Here is a 21,485-nt window from a genome sequence, read left to right as displayed (position 1 = left end):
AGTAGATCTAGTTTATTCAATCCAAACTTGCCTCCAAACCAAAAATTCAAAAATAAGCTTTGAGGCCGCTGGGAGCAACATCCAAGGGGTTGGTGTGCAACATGTTGCACGAGAGCCACTTGTTGGGGTTCACTGCTCTACAGGTTCTGGTTAATTTGGGGGGACGGGTTAGAGCCTGGGGCTGCTGGGAGCCATTGTTTGCCTATACTGCTACCCCATAACATCTATGAAATATAGTATATTCAAGTGTATACTGACAGATCTAAAGTGTCATTTAGGATTTACGTATCTCCTCTGTTCCCAATCTCTTGACTTCGGTGGTTGCTTTCGTCATGTCTAGCATCCAACACCAGCAATTATGAAAGTCTTTCTGCAGTGTGTTTTTCTTCCTAGATTGCCATAGTCGTACACATCCGGTATATCTGATAGCTCAGTCACTGTCACTGATTGATCTGCAAATTTGAGGTCTCACAGCCAGAGAGATAATTGCTATTTCCCACGCTGCCCTGGGTCTCGCAACATCAAATTACACCGAGAGCTTGCAAGCCCAGAGCTTATTATTAAAGAACAACAGTTTTGCCTTCTAATAGAAATACTGTGCAATATAATTCTGATAATAGAAGATGAAATACACGACTTACAAAACAAATCTTGCTTTCATGTTTTTTTTTCTGTAGTCAATAAACCGATGAAGCAGCGGGATGAAGAGATAGGGAACATTGCTGGTAAATTACCTATTCTTCTGAGATTATCATAGCTAAACCAATCCTCAGAAAATAAATTGGTTCTGTGGAAGAAGCCTTGGATGGGGGTTTGTATGGTCCAACCTGTATGAAACAGACCAAACATGTACTCCCTGTAGAACAAGGGATGTATGATGAGCTGGGGGGCCACCTTACGTGAAAGTAGATGTAATACCTGTGTGCACACTCGCTTCCCCCCGGCGCAAATTTGGGCACGAACACCCTTTTAAATTCAGTGTGCCATGTGACAAAATGTAAATATATAAAGGCACCTGTACCCTTTTTTGGATGTCCAACGTACTGTAGGTCTATTTTGAGATGGTTCCTGGGTGTGTTTATTGTCTGCTTGCCTGTTCTTGACCCTTGCCTTTCCCTGACCATTGCTGGATCATTGCCTGTACCGACCTTTGCTCGTTAATGCCTATTCTTCCGGATCCTGATTCTGTACTTTGCTAACTGTTTGATTTTGACCCAGGACCGTTTTTTTCAGCTAAACCCAGCTCTTTCTCCATAACTCCAGTCCCACGTTCTGGTTCCCTTGCCTGCCCAGAACTCTTGCCTTGGTTCCCTCACTTTAAGACCTGGCAGGATCTGAGTTACGAAGGGCTCCTCCCAGCATGAAAGGCGGTAGTTATAATCAGAAGCATGAGCCGTGATGGGAATCTTGGGGTTTGTTCTGGGTATGGGAATTTTGTTTGACATAGAGTGGATAAATTGTATGTTCTGTACATATTTTGGTGTTCCTATTTCATTTGGCAATTTCTGCTGTTGGCATGATGGCACAGTGGTCACTGGGGTCCTACGTTCAGTTCCAGCCAGGACACTATCTGCAAAGTGTTCATATGATCTCCTGTGCCAATGTGGGGTTTCTCTGAGTATTCTGGTTTCCTACCACACTCCAAAAACCATATGAGCTACTGATACAACTGCCTATAATGTGAGTCAATGTAATAGGAACCTTGGATTGTAAGTCTCATTGGAGCAGGGGCTGATGAGAATGGTAAACAATCTCTGTGAAGTGTGGAATTTGTTAGCACTATATGAATAAAGGATAATAAATTAGTGATGAGCAAACTTTTCCAGCAGGCATGGATGAGAGATGAAATCCCGCGTTTTGCACCAATTTTTTTCGTAAAGACGGGGTCAAAATTCTGCCAAGAAAAAATAAGAAAGAAAAACTCTGAAAAAAATTACCCAATGCATATTGAATGAAAAAAGAAAAACCTGCTGAGAAAAAAACTGGCAATTGTGATAAAACAATGCATTTATCGTGAAAACACAAATATTTGCTGCTTAACAAATTATTCCACAGTTTGGAGAGTTTCTTCAGGGAAGTGAAACGGGGCAGATTTGCTCATCGCTAATAATAATGCTATAAATGGCAAAAAAAGGGTCATTTTAACACTTCCAGTGTCAAAGTGCAAAGTACAGGGTTGGACTGCCCCATTGGTATACAAGGTAAAAACACTGTGGGCTCCAGTCCTAGTGGTCCCTGCCACCACCTCTCTCTCAAAACAGAGCATATAAAATGATTACAATAGGCTAAGGCTGTCACTTGTGGATATTTGATCAGTTTTATACTTTTTACAACAACAAACAGGTACTCCCGTTCCAAACACCCGATAGGCAAGCTACTCATGGGAGGCTCTAGTTAGGTGCACCCCATACCTTATGTTTGCATTGAAGGACAGTGTTTCTGGCTGGTGGACAACCCACCCTCTGGTCAACTGGTTAATGCTTGATGCACACCAGTGATTGGTTGAAAGAAGTCAGAGCATGGAGAAGAATTAGGAGCTTGGTTAGGGGGCGTGCTTGTTTAAACATATGCCCTAAAACCAAATTAGTAGCTCAGGTAGAGGTGGCTACGTTATATTTTAATATGAAAGAGTGAAAATGTCCCTGGTGATGAGGAATCTGTTATAAGAAAAATTTGCTCCACTTAGGTCAGAATTGCATGGAAACCAGAGCTCATAACCAGCTGAGCGCCTGACCTGACAGCAGGGCCGCCATCAGGGGGGCCGAAGCTGTACCGCCTCTTCCGAATTCTGGAACCGCCGAACAGCCGAAGTCCCAAAGCGGCCAAAAGACCCAAAGTCACAAAAACAGCTGAAGTTGAAGTCCTGAAGCCATGAGTTCAGTTCTACTCAACACCAATGTGTGTTTTTTTATTTTTTTAAACCCCTGGCCACCAATGTATTGTTTTAATACTCTATAGGCCCCTGCCACCAATGATTTTTTTTAAACTTGTAGGGGGCCCTGACCTCTAATGTTTTTGTAACAACTTTTATGGGGGGGGCCTGGCCTCCAATTTTTTTTTAATTATAAGGGGGCCCTGACTACCAATGGCTTTATATAACTTGTGAGTAAGGGGGTTAACCATTTTTAGCATTGGTGTGGACTTTTTACTGTTGTGTGGGCAGGATCTGGGGTGGGAGGGTACCAGGGGCCCAGAAAATTTTGCTATACGGGGCCCCATGATTTCTAATGACGGCCCTGCCTGACAGTGAGATAAAAACCCAGCATTCTGAGAGAAGAAACGACCACAGAATCTATAAGGAATGACATTGCACATTCCACATTCCACTAAATATTACAGATAATTATATTCTGTCTTGTGTTTCTGGCAGAAGTACCCGGGAGCCAGAGAAAGTGCTAAAACTGTATCATCTCATTTGATCTGAACAGTGCTTGTCAAGTAAATTCTCACTATATATAGGGAACTGCCAGCTGGGCTGTTAGGGGCTGACTGGATCAGGCCAAAAATGGCAAACACTGAACACATAAAAGGCTGGGTCTATACAGGCAGAAAGTGTGATGACAATGAGTGGTTCATTCTGCATCTATAAATAACATAGCCAGACAGTTCTCCCCTGCTCTGTTTTCTTTATATGACTTAGTATAGGACTTCGGTATATGATGGAAATCACTGGGCCCCATGGGGGTCTACTGGTAAAAAACCAAGCAAGAAAAAAAATGCTCTAAGTAATCGGCTCTTGCTCCTGCCACACAGCACAGTATTTTAGATATTAAAAAGTGTACACTATTACTACTGCTCCACTGCTGCATTGCTATACAAGCAACCTAGGGTTCAGATATAAATTGTTCTTTCTTTTCTCTGATATATATATATATATATATATATATATATATATATATATATATATATATATATATATATTCTGTTGTTTTTCTGTCCTGCTTTCCTCCACTATCCCTTTGCTTTTTCTAATTTTTCCAGCAGTTCAGTTCTTTTCTTCTCTCTTAAACTTCCCTTAGTATATATTTTAGCCACAATCTCACCTCTGCCAATGGATCACCCACTTTTCCTTGCATCTTTGGTGTTCTCTGCATATTTTTACCTCCAGTTATGTATATTTACTGAAAGTGCACCGGCCTGGGTACAACTGCAGGAGCACCATGTGCCTTCTTCTTCAAACTTTTCACTCTACTGCACATGCTCACCGGGCCGGGGGCTGAGAATCTAAGAAGTGGATGAAGATTATGTTTCTACAGGGGTACCCTGGACCAGTGTAGTTTCTGCTTACAGGAGTACCATCTGGGGTATCAGGTAAGTGTTATAATCACAGGGTGGTGCCTAACCCAATTTATACTCTCAGTCTCATCTACAAAGACTGTTATATTTATACTCCGTCTCCATTACCTGCTTCCAGCTGGCAGTCAGGGCATTAGGTTTGTACCAAAGTGCCTGATTAATGGCTGTGTTCTGTATGTCTGTTCTGTGTTATGTAGATGCTGATTGGACAATGATTTCAAATGATTGTTGCTATTAATAATGTAGTGAAGGGATACATTTTCCCCCAGACAAGCACTATGCTCAGTGGCAAATACTGAAAAATTATATTTTCTTCTTTACTCAGCAACAGAATTACATGGCTATTAGTGATGGGCGAATTTGCGCCGTTTCGCTTCGCCGAAAAATTCGTGAATTTCGCGCAAAATTTGCGAAACGGCGAAAAATTCACAAAACGTTGTTTTTTCGAAAAAAAAAATTTGACGCCGGCGAATTTTTCCAGCGAATTTTCGCGTGCGTTTCGCGAATTTATTCGCTGGCGGAGAATCGCGCAAATTCACCGCGAATTTGCGCCTGGCGAATAAATTCGCCCATCACTAATGGCTATTACATATCTGCCCTGGGCAATAAAAGTCTCCACTCTGCATAAATAACATGTCTAATTTTACTGTAATGTTATGGCACACGTGTATAAGCCACTTTCTGTTAAATATTTCAACTTAATGGAACACTATAGATGTAGATCTAGATATACCTTGGCTTTGTGCAGCTGCACTCGGGGAGTTGCCAAAGCTCTTTATTTCTGTTCTTATATGAGAGTAAAACGATCCATTTGGTGGGCCAACGTTAGTATGAGGGTCAGGGACAATTACATAAGAAAGGCATATCTGAGTGCCTGGGTTTGTTAGTAAGTTGGTTAGTCTATTTTCCTCTAATATCAACATAATACCAGGAATTGTCTTATTATTATTCCCATTACAGATGTGACTTGTGGAACAATTTATGACAAAATGTCATGGCTACCATTACTCCAAAAGGGCAATGGCATCAGGCTTTACATGTCATGGGTTTCAGTAACTTACTCTGCTCCGAGTCGAATATCTCTACTGTGTTGACAAAATGAGGTCGGGAGTAAAAATTATGGGGTCCAGGCTGTTGCAGGCCACCGAGGCTGAAAAAACAGTTGTCAGTCATAGTGCAGCTGGCAAAGGCACGCCGGCTTGGGATGCTGGGATATCGAGTCCAGCTCTTCATCTCCAGGTCCAAGGCTTCAAATGCTGTTACAGGAAGCTTTCCCTGACGTCCTCCTGGCAAGGGAAGGGACATGTATATGATTGGAGATGCTTGGAGACATTGTGCCACATCTTCTAACAAATTAAATCCTAGTATAATTTTCCTACAAAAACTAATTTTTTCCTTTTGGACCTTTGACAATGGATAACAGTGAAGGATTTCAGGACAGGGCATAGAAGGAAACTTACCCCGGGCTCCAACTGGTCAAAGTAGCTTTAAAAGAAGATGTTAAAGGAGAACTAAACCCTAAAAATGTATATGGCTAAAAATGACAAGTTTTATATACTGAAATTGCACCAGCCTAAAGTTTCAGCTTGGCAATAGCAGCAATGATCCAGGATTTCAAACTTGTCACAGGGGGTCACCATCTTGGAAAGTGTCTGTGACACTCACATGCTCAGTGGGCTCTGAGCAGCTGTTGAGAAGCTAAGCTTAGGGCTCGTCACTAATTATCAAGCAGAAAATGAGCTTCCCCTGTAATATAAGCTGATGCTACAGGTTTGCTGATTATTAAATTCTGATGCTAATTGCACTGGTTTCTGTGCTGCCATGTAGTAATTATGTGTATTAATTACTAATCAGTCTTATATTGTGACATTTCTATTCTATGTGTACTGTATATTGTGAGTGGGTCCCTAAGCTCAGTAAGTGACAGCAGCACAGAGCATGTGCAGTGAATCAGCAGAAAAGAAGATGGGGAGCTACTGGGGCATCTTTGGAGACACAGATCTTTACTGCTAAAGGGCTGTGGTTGCCTTGGACTGGTATAGATGCACAAAACATAATGTACAACGACTCTTTCTTTCGTTAGTTCTTTAGTTAGTTCAGTTACAAAGTAACATAGTAACATAGTAAGTAAGGTTGAAAAAATACACACGTCCATCAAGTTCAACTTTTTTTTTTTTTTTATTATTATATCTGCCTAACTGCCAGTTGATCCAGAGGAAGGCAAAATCCCCATTTGAAGCCTCTCCAATTTGCCTCAGAGGGAGAAAAATTCCTTCCTGACTCCAAAATGGCAATGGGACCAGTCCCTGGATCAACTTGTACTATGAGCTATCTTCCATATCCCTGTATTCCCTCACTTGCTAAAAAGCCATCCAACCCCTTCTTAAAGCTATCTAATGTATCAGCCTGGCGTAGTTCTCCTTTAAAATTGGTGATTTGCCTTTATTGAATGATACAGGGGAGCAGAAGGGGGTGACTGGTGTCCCCTCTACACCAGGAATATGGAACTGGTCAGTAGATATATACTAGTCATTTGCAGAGCTGTATTTAATAGCTGTTGGATTACAAACTTATGAAAAGAAGGTTGTGTTAGGGATGTTCCAATAAGCTATTTGCCTGTATTAACAGTAGAAACATGTTTCTTTATGCTCTAGCATTCAGACCACACTATATGATGTTATTCTGGAAGACCACATTGTGTCCATGAACCCCAAATCACAAGCCCCATAATGCTTAGCCCAAGAACTTGCACAAGGAAGCATTAACTATTAATCCCAGTGTTCCATCTCCTCTTGCTGTAAAGGATCTTGTGTGCCCTGCTGTTCAGCAGATTAACACATTCACCCGGGAGACTCCTTAATTCCAACTCAAATGTTAAACTTTAATTGGTTGAAGCTTTTCTTCGCAGCCCTGAGTGCGCTGTGGGGTTCATGGTGAAAATTGCCTTCAGCTGCATATCATAAGGAGGAAGGAGCAGGAACAGAGGGAATCAGGACTTGTTGTTAAATAATAAAATGCGCCTGAGCTTCAGGCAGAGTGGAGTCAAGGCATATGCTTGAATCTAAATTTCAACTCTGTAAATCAGCATTTAAAGTACTTAGCCTTAATTAACCCCATAAGAAAAATAGAGCTATATCTTTGCCATTTTAATGACATAAAAATGTACTAGGCTTTTTACCGGGACAAGTGTTATGGGGACATAGACCACCGTAAGCTGGATCTATAGAGCCCTTTGTGTGCCCCAAGTTTAGCATCATATCCATGTTGTACTTTCACTCTGTAGCTGCATTTTATGGAACACTCCTGGGTTACACTTGATAGAAAGTTGCTGCATTGTATAAAAATATACGGCTAGGGTAGCTTAGTAACTAAATGATGGCTGATCTATCCTTAATTATAAAGGCTGAGATATTAGGGAAGGGTTACTACCTGCTAGGCATTCAGTTCCCCTAATATATTGTTAGCCCCAATGCATAGAGACAGAGACCAGAGTGAAAGGGGTTTTACTGCCTGCTCTGCTTTTACTACTAGATGGGGCCTTGGAACCTATTAGGAGATAACAGAGAATGAATGGAAGGGTTATTGCCTATTCTGCTTTAATTTATCCTGCGGAAATAGGGATCAATACTACCAGCAAGGTCCTTAATATACAGTGACTAGGATACGATGAAAGATTTGGAAACCCTTACACAAACAAGGAGTAAATCAGTAATAGAATAGAACAAGTGTTGTAAGGGTTACTTCCTGTGCTCATTTCATCTTGCCTACTAAACTAAGGGTTGATAGGGCTAGATATAGCAGGTTTCTCAATTTTAGCTTCGGTTCCCAAATATGGGTCTTTCCTGCGGAAGGAAACTTGGGTCAGTGGCATAGAAGCCTGAAGCATAGTACGGCAATCACTAGAGGCGAATACCTACTTGCCCTTCAAGATATATCCGAAAGCTCTTCTTGAAGGTGAACTAGGGTGAGATTTGGGGTGAAAACTTTGCTGTCCTAAAAATCCTTGGATCTATGTCTGAATAACAGATACACCAATATTGTCCTGCACTTGTAACCATGTTATGTGCTGAGGGATTTCTAATCAAAGGTCAAAAACAGAAGCTTGTATTGAAAAAGTCTCCAACCACTGAATTCCAGGAGCAGAGACAGGAAAGAAATACTATTGCCTCTTCTTTAATTTCTACTACAGAAACAGTGAATCCTTTTACACAACATTCTGTGAGCACTTTAATAATGTTTCTACATACAATAACAGTATGTTGGGACCCCTGCTCTGCATTGAATCGTTGCCCAATAAAGGTCTATCTTCATAGTTCCTGGGTGCGTGTACTTATTGTCTGAATGTTGTTCTTGACCCTTGCCTGTTATTTGACTACTCTTCGGATTCTGATTGTGTACCGCGTTTGACCCTGGCCTGTGACCTAGACTACACTTCTGCTCCTGAATTGGTACAGTATTGTCAGTTTGGAATTGACCCGGCCTGTCCCTTGACCACGCTCCTTGATCCTTTCTGTACTATGTGTGGTTCCCTTGCCTGCCCACAACTCTCTCCCTGGTCCACTCCCTGGTCCGCTCCTCCTGAAGTGAAAAGTGGTTGTTAGAGGCAGAAGACTGAGCTGAGACTGAGACCTTGGGGATTGTTCTGGGTTTGGGATACCTATCGTTACAGAAAGGCAGCATAATCATTCCTAAATATAAAATCTATACAGCTCGACTTTATTGTGCCCACTGGGAAACACGGAACAAGATATACCTGTATTATATGAATACACAGGCATATTATTAGCTTTGCAACATCAGTACTAACCCTCTTTGATGGCTTATTTAAACACAGTGACAATGATTTATTTCATTATTAATATTTTTTAATTTAAAATTTCCCATCACCTGCTCTCAAAAGCTATTAGCTTGCAGTACCACTGATGGTTAAAGTAAGCCGTATGTGCCTGTAACTTAGGATTTTAATATGTAAGGAAGACATAGATAACATTGATGGTTTCTTGGTTAAACCCACTGAACGGGAATGGTTGTTTTTTAAAATAATAAAAAAAAAAAAAACAAACAGTAAAATGTCTCTGCAAAGTGGTAACAGCTTTTATGGAACTTAAAGTTCTCCACAAATGAGTATCGTCAGCAAAAACAGATAGCACTAACAATGCCCACTTCCAGGGCAAAGGACAGAGCCCTGCGGTACTCCACTAACAACACTGGTCCAATTAGAAAATGTTCAATTTACCACCACTCTTTGTAGTCTATCTTTTAGCCAGTTCTCTATCCAGGTACAAATACTATATTCCAGGCCAACCCGTAACCTTATGTGTGACACTGTATCAAATGCTTTAGCAAAGTCTAAGTAGATCACATCCACTGCCATCCCAATGTCTAGGTTGCTGCTCATAGAAGGTGATTAATACAGTCTGGCAAAACCTATTACATATGAAGCCATGCTGGCATAAACTTATAATAGTATGATTTGCAGGCACTTAAGTACTTTATCCCTTATTATATATATATTTTATATATATATATATATATATATATATATATATATATTTTTTTTTTTTTTTTTTTTTTTTTTTTTTTGAGCAGGGTGGAACACTGCTTTAACTAATGAGTACCCAGGTGCACAGAAAAATCATGTATGTAGCATTCAAAAAGACCAGCAACACTGGGAGTTTTGGTGAAAGCGTTAAGTTTCGGTCCACTCTGGGACCCTTGGTAAAAGATTCTGTATTACAGCATTGGCAGATTGTGAAAACGTATAAGGAATTAACAGCAGTCAACACAAGCAAAATCTGGTTTGGACGCAGAAGAAACAAGAACTGCTATCATCTGCCGATCCAGTAAGCAATACAATACAATGCAACGGGGGATACAGAAAACGGGTTCATTTAAGTGCAGCAATTGTGTAATGTGTAATACGCTTATTACTGGGGAAAATTTTTTCCATCCACATACCGGTAAACCATACCTCATCGTGCATAGGCTCACATGCATCTCACACAATGTGGTCTACATAAATAAATGTCCATGCAGACTCCTTTACTGTGGGAAAACAAATAGACAACTACGGGAGAGCATTAGTATGCATCGCTCTACAATCCGTGCGGCACTAGACCCTAAACCCAGACAGAATACGAAATAGGATATATCCAAACAACCAGTAGCCCAACACTGGTTACATCCAGCTTCATCTTTCAAATGTATGCCTATAGACTGTATTCCGGATAATCCAAGAGGGGAAAATATAGACCGCATGTTACTCCAAAGGGAAGCTTTTTGGACTTTTGAATTGGACTGTGTGTCCCCCAGGGGTCTGAATGGTGCATTACAATTGAACTTTTTTTACAGGATAGGTGATACATTATACAGATGGAGGTGTATGATATGTATTCTGGTAGTATGTTGATAGGATCATTATGCTTTCAATATGGGTTGCTATTGAATTTGATAGAAATACTTGGTAAAAAAATTTTCTTCATATATAAAAAAATCTTCCCTTATGTAATAATGACTATAAAGATTTCATTCATCCAGGTCATGGTATATCTAGTATAGGTGAATCTAAAAACAACTGGACTAACTGCTTAATAACAACATAGACTCAGGGATGGCCCTTGAACTGTCTTGCTAGAATGACGAGATATGAATGTAACAATTGTTTTATCTATTTATCTTATCATATTTATTACACCATTCACTTTTATATAAGCAAGTAACACATGCATTTTAATATAAATGTACTTGGTACCTTATTCACCTTTTAATTATTAGTGATATAATGCACATGCACTTTGAGACATATGAATGTATTGGATTACAATAATGACAATATTGGATGCACTAGTCACTTTAATAAGGTGATGTCATTCCCTTAATTGATTAATCACCACTGGCTGTTTAACTTTGTTGTAATGTGGGTGTGGTTGCCTTGAGAAAGGACCCAGAGGGGACCGAAATGTAACGTTGGCTGTATATGCACTTCAAAATACAAATTTTTGACTTGCTTCACCAAAACTCCCAGCGTTGCTGGTCTTTTTGAATGATATATATATATATATATATATATATATATATATATATATATATATATATATATATATATATATATATATATATATATATATAGAGTCCCACAGTGCCTGCACTCAAACCAAAGGATGAAGCCAGAGGTTGCACGATCCAAATGTAATTCATATATGGAAAGAAGATCAGCACTCACTGTAGTTTTGGTGAAATTGTGTTGATTTATTAATCAAAAATCACATCTTATAAGATGTGATTTTTGATTAATAAATCAACACAATTTCACCAAAACTACAGTGAGTGCTGATCTTCTTTCCATATATATATATATATATATATATATATATATATATATATATATATATATATATATATATATATATATATATATATATATATAATATCAAAACAGGGGGTTGTGGGAGCACTCTAAAGGCTTTAAAGTACATATATATATATATATATATATATATTATATATATATATATATATATATATATATATATAAGTATAATAAATGCTATTACATTGACGTGGTATGGTGGCTTATCAATTTTATGATCATAACTTTGTAACAAAATAACCCCTATTTTGGGTACATATGCAATAGCATTTATTATACTTATATATATACTTTAAAGCCTTTAGAGTGCTCCCACAACCCCCCTGTTTTGATATTGTATATATATATATATATATATATATATATATATATATATATATACTATACAATTTACCCTATTAACCTATCCCATTAATGCATTATATCTCCCCCTCCTTTATTTGGCTTAGAATACCCTCTACTCACTTGCATTTCCTTTGGGTGCTCTCATCCATTCTCAGTTCTCTAATTAATCATATGAAATTACAGGAGGCCTACAAGTTATGCTATAAAAGCAAAATAAGCTTGAAAGCCCACTTACAATTCACATTTATTTCAGACATTCTACCATCGTGACAACATAATCATTGCCTCAAGCTTGGATAAGTAATTCGCCAAAGATTATACGTGAAGTGATCTGTGACTAGAAATTTTAATAGAAGTAGCAATCCCATAGCAATGAGCATAGATGTTAGCTCAGTGGGGTTCTGTGTAACTCTTTATTAATACAGCAGAAGTTACAGAATGTCTTTGGCTCTTATATGGGAATACAGTTTGAGGTTGCTGATGAGAAGCCAACGAGGAACCTTGGGGCTAGGTGAGGTGACCCATGTCCAATCTTCTAAATTAAGTGCTACAATGTTTCTCATTTACTGCTCCCTAATTGGTATTAAGCTATGGTAGGAGTGTGTTTAATTCATAAAGAAACTCTGCACATTCTGTAATGTGTGCTGTTTGTAATCTACCAATGTGACTGTTGGAGAGATTGTAAACTATACTTGTAGTGCACCCAAACCATTTATTTTCTATTAGTTCAAGAATTCACAGTGTCTGCAATCTATGCCCTGGAAAGGGATTTATTCCCATAGCCAGGGGTAGAGTGAATCGTTTCCATCCATAGTTTATTTAAAGGTAGGGAGCACATGACTCTTCCTCTTTGGACTCCACTTGATGCTGGCATTTCTTGTTGTGGGGAGCCTTGAGCATAAGGTCCAAGTAAGGTCCAAGTAAGTGTTCAAAGGGAAGTCAACCACTTAGTAGGGTCAGCGAACAGGGCCCCCGTGAATAAGGAGTAGAAAGTGTATAGCACATTTCTTTCTAGCTGTCTAGGAGTTGTGAGTTATATAGTAGTGAGCAAGAACATCATCAGTTCCACAGAGGAGTTGTGGTTTTGAAATGTATTCTCCTGGGCTATACCTTGCAAGTGCTGGCCAATCAGCTGAAGAGGAACTCAGACTATATTTAAATCTCAGAGAAGCTTCGAATGAGGGGATGCAGACCAGTCCTTTGTATTGCAGTATCACTCAATGAATGTTGCCTCATCGTTTGATGTACTCAAAGGAGTCCCTACTGCTACCTGTTAATAAACCCATTTGATGATTAAATATCACAGGCACCCTTGCCTCCCTTGTCAGTCTTAGCTATAGCTGTAACTCAATTTCAGATGCGTAGACTCAGGTGGATGACCTCCAATTTAGACCTTTCACGAACCCAGTGTGTTACGCATTATAGGACTCTATTCAAGGCTTAATCTTGGAGACAGCTAATCTAAAATCAGGTCTTGTCTTATTAATGAGAATGAGACATACAGTGCAACAGCAAATCTAACGATCACAAACCCATTGCTCTGAGTCATAGATTTCTCTAATAAAATGAGCTGACTTGGTTCTTCATGAAGGACAACAGCATGAGTCTCTGACTGCAATTCCTGATAACCAGCTCATTCCTTTGTACCACATTGTTTCTCCCTGATCAGTATCAGCAGCATACTGTATGTGAGTTGGTTGTACCATCTCAAAAGTTGGAGGGAGTAAACCAATTAAAAGTGATTTTATTCTTAATAAGATTGCAGTTCTCCTGTCTATCAAAGCAATATCAATAATAATAAGAGCTTATTTTTAACATATAATTTTGTACTTTAAAGATGCATATAATCCTATTCTTCCATGATGTGGCAACTTACCCAAGACATAGATTTTGTTCCCACGCAAGAAGGTAGAAGCTCCATAGCGTGGCGTAGGCATCGAGGGGAGTTGCAGCCATATGTCTTTTGCTGGCTCATAGACTCTAACCAAAGCCTGAGGGGATGTGTCGGCAGCCATTCCTCCGAGTGCATAAATCTTCCCTTCTGCAAGTGAGCAAAGCATATGGATGAACAAAATCTGACAGTTGCTTAAAATAGCCATCAACTACCTAGATGGACACTCATTAATGAACTTCTCTTTACTAAACCTTATGTAGAAAAGAGAGTTTATCCCTTATCAAATGTAAATATAAGAGTTATGTGGGTATCGCTAAAGCATTCCATGACCACAAGGGACCTGCTTGATTTGTAGGAGGTTTTTAAAAAATATCTTCTCAAATAGAAATATGAGCTGAGCCATCATACTGTACATTGGCATATTTTATTGTAGAAGATTCCAGTCAGTGATTACAAAAAGTACGAACATATTGGTGAAAGGCAGTAGTGAAATTCTATGAAAGTACATGATATGAGTTGATCTTATTTTTAAAACCACCTGTGTTGGGTCAAGTTGGTCCATATTGCACAAATGAAATCAAATAGCAAGTTGGGGCCAGTAAACTGGATACCCTTATCTTAGATCAAACTTACCTCCAAGATGGGTGTTTCAAAGGAATAAAGTTGGCAGGAGAGCCAAAGTTAATAATAGAAAGGGAGTGGACTAGATCTTTCTCTTGCATCCACCTCAATGTTAATGTAGGATATGTGTTCCAGACCTGGAGGCAAGTAGGCCCCAGATACAGTTCAAGTTGAATGTAGGTGCCTCTTTGACTGACGATTACCCAGTACATTTCAAGGTTTCTCTTTGATTTAAGGGTATCAGGCAATAGGGGTAGGTAACCAAGCAGCATGAACTCCATCTTGGATTTTGTTTGCTAGTTGCAGAGCTATGATTGCTGAAGAATTGACTTCTCAGTGTAACCCTTGCTCTAACTATACTTAGCTTCATGCTCCCTGTCTCCAGTAGTATTAAATTAATATTACCCCCCTCCCCAAATTAAGGTTAGAACAACACAATTATTTCACTATATAGGAAAACAAAAATGTTTTGCTTAGAAAATGTGGTGAAGACAAGTCGTTGTTTCCTTCTTACAATTAAAGCTCTGAGTATGAAAAGCAATAGCAAAATCAGCTTGGCTGAACTATCTTATTTAGATTTAATTACTAAAACCATGGGAGCAGAAGTAATTAGCATTTACTGCTCTTCCTCTCTGCGTTCTACGGAACAAGTCAATAGATCCAGGAACAAACTGACAGGCTTCTACATCAGCTTCATCCAAAAATACCTGATGCAATTGACTTCCTCACACTCCAGTTAACATTTGCGCTCCTCAGTTGCCTTTCATACTGTATGAGCTTAACTGGAACATGGATATTATTTGGATCTTTTTTTTTTAGAGCCCATTTAATGCTTTAAATAGAGACGAGGGATTGAGATCTGAGAAACCCTAATGCACAATACAGACTAAATTGCAATGAAATTAACTATAATATCAGATTACTTAAAAGTCAGCAAATATTTGGCATTTTAAGAAGATCTATGAGTGGCGAATAGAACTGCCATTTTGTTGCAGTGATTATCTAATTCTCTATAAACGAAGAGTACTGAATCTGAAACCTAATTTCAATTTTTTTTTTAAATGCGGAGATCGCATCATATGTGGACTAAATATTCAGTTGTTGAGAGCTTTGCAGTCACATGACTTTAAAGGGTTCAGTTTCGCTGAACATGTGGAGGTCGACTTCATCACTTGTGAATTCAAGTTTTTGCTATAATTGATCATGAAAAAAGATCAACTGAGTTCTTCTCTTGGCTGTTTAAAAACACTTTGAAAATATAATAGCTTAAAAATAAAATGAAAATAAAAAATTAAATAGCTTAAATGTTGAAAATAAACGTCTCATTTACTTCTATAGAAGCTCAACAAGGTTTTTTGTTCATTCATATTTTCCAGATTTTGATGGATAAATCTGAAAAATTAAAAATTGTAAAACCCTCATTTGGAAAAATTGCAGTTTTAAAAAAAAAAAACACCCGGGCAATACAGGTATGGATTCCATTTTCCGGAAACCCGTTATCTAGAAAGCTCCGAATTACTGAATGACCATCTCCCATAGACTCCATTTTCTCCAAATAATCCAAATTTTTATTAATGATTTCCTTTTTCTCTGTAATAATAAAACAGTAGCTTGTACTTGATCCAAACTAAGATATAATTAATCCTTATTGGAAGCAAAACCAGCCCATTGGGATTATTTAATATTTAAATGATTTTCTAGTAGAAATAAATTACGGAATTATCCATTATTCAGAAAACCCCAGGTCCCGAGCATTCAGGATAACAAGTCCTGTTCCTGTACCAAATTTTAATACAGTTAAAGCTTAAGCTTCCGCTAAAACCAAATTTTGCAAAAAGTACTAGGGTTTGGCCAAATCCTGAAACAAATCCTTCATTTCATGCATTGCTACATTTCAAAGATAAAACCTCATGCTGAAAATTCTGTTGAGTTTTGGATGCCCGAGCTACAGAAAGACAAACATGAATTTTAAAAAGTGTCCTGAAAAGGGCAACTAGGGTGTCTTAAGCTCTACGTAACAAAACACACCAGAAAAATTAAGACATTCACATGTAGCACAAAGAAGAGATAAGTCAGAGAGGGCATAAGATAGGATCAAATAAAATCTTGGAAATAATTTTAGTTGGCAGAAGATAGATGGAACTATGCAACATTGCATGGAACTAGAGGAAAGAAAACAGATAAGGAGAGGAACCTCTTCACAAATAGGGTGATATAAACAAAGAAAAGCCTTCCAGCCCAAGTGGTAGGGACCAATTCAGTCCGATGTTAGAGCATCAGACTAAAACAAGATAAAGGACTAAGAACAGATTAGATGAGTTTAATGGTTCTTTTGTGTCCTCAAATGATCTTTAGTTCTGTGTTTAGACTGTGGATGAGTATAGTGTATCATCCTCCATCAACTGATCTCTAAGCAACTGAAATGCATGGCATATCTGAACTATGTTGGATAAGATAAGAAAGCGCAAATAAGTCTTGGAAATAACAGGCTTTAGCTGGCAAAAGATAATTGGTCTTGCTGTCATAAGTATATTCCATTGGTTACCAAGGGTGGCAGAAAGCTGCCCCTTGTAACTTCAACTTCAAGTCTGATTTTTAAATGCAGAGAGCATTATTGTGCAAAATTCTGTTTTTAAATGCAGAGAGCATTATTGTGCTCTCTCTGCACTAGTGATGCGGCCCCTTGATCTGCTTCGATGGAATCAGCTAGGATGCCTCAGGGTGAGACTGTTTGTCAAAACGCCCTTCCAGAAGATGGATGGGACCAAGTAGGACAACATGAAACTAGAGGGAAGAAACCTGGAGAGAAATCTCTTTACACGTATGGGGATATATACATGGAACAGCCTTCTAGTCCAGATAGTAAGGACAGAAGTTAATCTTCAAACAAAAAATAAATAAAAGTCTAACATAGAATAAGGCTAGAATGCTGTATTTTGTATACTAAACGTAAACATGAACTTACTGAACCACAAGCCTAATCAAACAAATGATTTATGCTTTCAAAGTTGGCCACAGGGGGTCACCATCTTGTAACTTTGTTATACATCTTTGCAAGACCAAGACTGTGCACATGCTCAGTGTGGTCTGGGCTGCTTAGGGATCGTCATAAATTATCAAAACAGCACAAGTCAAATAATATCTGCCAGAAGCCGATACAACAAGACTGATTAATAATCAGAATATACAGACTGCACTGGGTCCTGTGTTGTCATGTAATCTAATGTGGATTTTATAGTTTTTGTATTGTTTAATATAAACTTTCTCCAACTCTGCGAACCAGCGGCAGCAAAATAATCCTCCAAATAGAATCTCAGTTTATCTGTTTAAATCTGGCTCCATGATCTTTGTCCCTGCAGCTGGAGTTAGAAACAGTAAAGGGGATGTAAAGGCAAAAATAAAATACAATACAATACAATACAAATCTCTACATAGTCGCCGACTGCTCTACATGGAAACAAACAAAGCTGCTTGAGTTCTGCATGGCTGGGAAGTAAGGCGGGGGCTCCCCCTGCTGTTCATAAGTATGATTGTGTCCCTGCAGAGCAGTTAGGGATCGTCTGACAATTCCTATCCACAGCAGTAAATGAAGGGAGAATTTCACTGCATACAGTCAGGTTTCTTATAAAAACGGTACATATATTTTAATTCAAGTATATTGGAGATAGGTTTCTTTTTCATTAAAGAAAGTAAAAATGGGATTTAATTTTTGACTTTACATGCCCTTTAAGATGCAAAATTCTATTCAATTTAAAAAATAATCAAACAAGAAAATTCAAATGAAAAAAAATCGGCAGCTAAACCCTGGCAAGCTGCTGTGGAAGTCGATTTTAATGCTCAAGCCATTTTGTTTTTTCGAGTTTTCTTTATAAACAGTGGATTTTGTAAAAATGAATGGAACAGTAAGATTGATCGATTTTATTTTTCGTTTAAAGTATTTTTCTAAATATGCTAGCAGTTCAGAATTAAAAACTTTTTTTGGCAGTTGAGTTTAAGAAAACCACAAATTGAAAAATCTACACATCTTCCATCCCTTCTTACAAACTTTTTATAATATTTTTCATTTTTCTTTTCTTGTTGCCAATTCATTTCTATCTACTCTACATTTTCATGTCCCAGGTGAATTATTTTGCATTCAATTCCTATTTCCATAGTTTTATATCTTTAAATAATTGTTCTCTTCTGTTTTTTCCCCCTATAGCTTTTTATTATTAAAAAAAAATCAAATCGAGTTGGCAGAATTTGGTACAATAAGGTAATTAAAAACTCATTTGCATGGGGAATGACAACACCTTTGATATTTTTACATTCGCTAGAAAAGGAAATGAGAACATTTGCATTATTACTGATGTTACAGAACATAAATACGTTTCTCCTCAGGCGCCTGCAGGGATCTCACAGACACAATCACTATTCTTCTTCTCTTCTTTAAGCATATTTTCTTATTTAAGTTTTCAGACTTCGTACAACAAACTGAACACAGAATCCTATAGAACAATGTATAACATGGTATATAAGTACACAATAAGGTCTATAACCCCTAAGGTTGGTTATGACTAGGATACAGGAGGACTCTGCCAACCAAGAACTCAAAGTTAGAAAACATAACTGTACTTACCCTGCATTCACAAAGGAAACAGAATGTTGTCTGTACTCATTACTAATTGACTAACATATTGACACAGGGCAATCCAGGAGCTACTGCCATCTTCAAACTGCCACTAATCCGAGGGTACTGATTGCAATGTCCATACGTGCAGCCAAGGGCTAAAAACAATAATTTCAGCATAATTGCATCTAATTTGTGTTGAGATGCAATGTGTTACTGTTAAGTAAGTGGTACATATAGGGGCACATTTACTATTGGTCGAATATCAAGGGTTAATTAACGTAAAGTAAAATTTACGTAAAGTAAAATCCTTCTACTTCGAATATCGAAGTCGATGGATTTACCGCAATTCGTTCGAGCGGTTGTAGGAAAAATCGATCAAATAAATCCTTTGATCGACCGATTTTCCTTCACTAAAAAAATACTAGGCTAACATTGGTGCTCGGTAGGTTTTAGGTGGCGAAGTAGGTGGTCAAAGTTATTTTTAAAGAGACAGTACTTTGACTATCGAATGGTCAAATAGTCGAACGATTTTTAGTTCGAAACGTTCGATTTGAAGTCAAAGTCGTAGTCGAAGTAGCCAATTCGATGGTCGAAGTAGCCAAAAAAAACCCTTTCGAAATTCGAAGTTTGTTTCCTTCTAATCCTTCACTCGAGCTAAGTAAATGTGCCCCTTAGTGTTGCATATCCTCCACGGCATTGGAACAATCGTCATGCAGTGGATACAGTATGATTGGCATGTGCATATGTATATAAGACTATAGTAAAATGAGTGGCACAGTTACTCTAAGTACTAGCTTTACCCCAATAGTTGCTCCTGAACCTTGTATTCTCAGGGGTTGAGCCCTTGCAATGGTGTGAAGGCAGGGTGATGTGTAACTGCAACTGTATGAAATACACAATGATTGTGCATCAGTGGTTCTTATAACTTAACCATAGAACTTGTTTTTTTAAAGAACACAATCCACGTAGGAGTTTATCAATACAACCCAGGAACAAGGAACATCAGTGGATAGGCATATACTCACAGCATCGCGGTGGGCCCCCAATGCTCCAGTCTGATCCTGATTGGGTAGTTTGTCACAGGGGTAGTAAAAATGGGTCCTTATAGTTGGGGCCTGGTGTGATTCTAACCAGAAACGGAACTAGAGGGGGGCAGGCCCTGGCGCAGGATTCGCAGCCGGGCCCCCGCCCCCCTCCGTACACCCGGAACTGGCCCGGGAGGCAGCTCGCGGACTGCCAGGGGGCCCTGAGGGGGTGCGGGCCCTGGCCCGCTCGCACCCCCTGCTCCCCTGGTAGTTCCGCCCCTGCCTCTAACCCCTAGTCCAACATTGCAAGTGAAAATAACATTTTTAAACTAAACAGATCATCTGTGATCTGTCAAGATCTCCAACCCTCAACCTGGCATACCTGCCTTTTCTCCACTAGCATTTTTTTTTTCAGCTCAACCAGTAGTCCCGCATTGTTATTGAAATGTCCCGACTTTCTCTTTGATTTCCTGCACTAAACATCCAGAAAAAGATACAAAGTTTCTAAAACTTAGTTGGTATTTGGCAGAGAGCCCAGAATGGCAGGTGCACTTTTTTTTTACATTTGAAACTATTTATTATAAGCAAAGAAACCCCCAGAAATGTGTTCAAACTTTCCATACTTCTTTGAGTACATGCCCATTACGGCACGAAACGCGTTAGGCTTTTTTGTATGTCCTAATAAAGTCTTTTTTACTTTTACTTAAACCTGAGCTACTGACTTACTATCAAATGAACCTCACCTCACTTTGAATTGTACAGTTGAAAAATCGCTTGACAACCCTTGAACTGGGGGCTGTCCCGGCGAGGAACCATTCATTTTGACGTTACTGTTTCTTTTTCCTTTTGATTTCTGATTTATAATCTTTTTTAGTACAGAGGCACACACCGTTGCTTGCATGTTCAAGCTTTCCATAACCTGACAAATTTTATTTTAAAAATGTGGTATTTAGGGGATGTGGCCATAAAATGGGAGTGGTCAAAAATTTGACAAATGTTTTTGTCCCTCTTTCTATTTTCCAAATGTTGGGAGGTTTGAAGGAGCCATAGGCATTTTAATCTGTTATCTGCTACACAAATATGTGTCCTACTACTCTGCTGAGATTGAAGGTTTACCCCCATTCACACACAGCAGCTTCATATAAACTCTAATTGTACTTCTGAAACAAACACCAGTGCAGGGTAACTGTACATTTTTAAAAACCACAGAAATCCATTTGATTATCTGGTGTTACTTGCCTTTTTTTTAAAAGCGAGAACCATCTGGCCACTGACGCAGAAGCTTAACACCATCCCCGAACCTTTTGTCCTTTTGTCTTGCTA

At 38.7% G+C, this 21,485-nt stretch overlaps 1 protein-coding gene across 1 annotated transcript in view; it reads right to left on the bottom strand.

Annotated features, from left to right (window-relative positions):
- Positions 1 to 21,485, bottom strand: part of LOC108715044 (kelch domain-containing protein 8B) — a 131,756-nt gene that overhangs the window by 36,286 nt on the left and 73,985 nt on the right. Inside the window, exons 3-4 of the mRNA XM_018259897.2 lie at positions 13,887 to 14,051; positions 5,358 to 5,582 (exon numbers count right to left, since the gene is read on the bottom strand). Of these exons, the coding sequence (XP_018115386.2) occupies positions 5,358 to 5,582; positions 13,887 to 14,051 (390 nt within the window). The remainder of the gene's footprint in view (positions 1 to 5,357; positions 5,583 to 13,886; positions 14,052 to 21,485) is intronic.

The sequence above is a fragment of the Xenopus laevis genome, chromosome 4S (genome assembly GCF_017654675.1).
Source record: "Xenopus laevis strain J_2021 chromosome 4S, Xenopus_laevis_v10.1, whole genome shotgun sequence".
Lineage (NCBI taxonomy): Eukaryota > Metazoa > Chordata > Amphibia > Anura > Pipidae > Xenopus > Xenopus laevis.
This window is presented reverse-complemented; position numbering and strand designations above follow the sequence as displayed.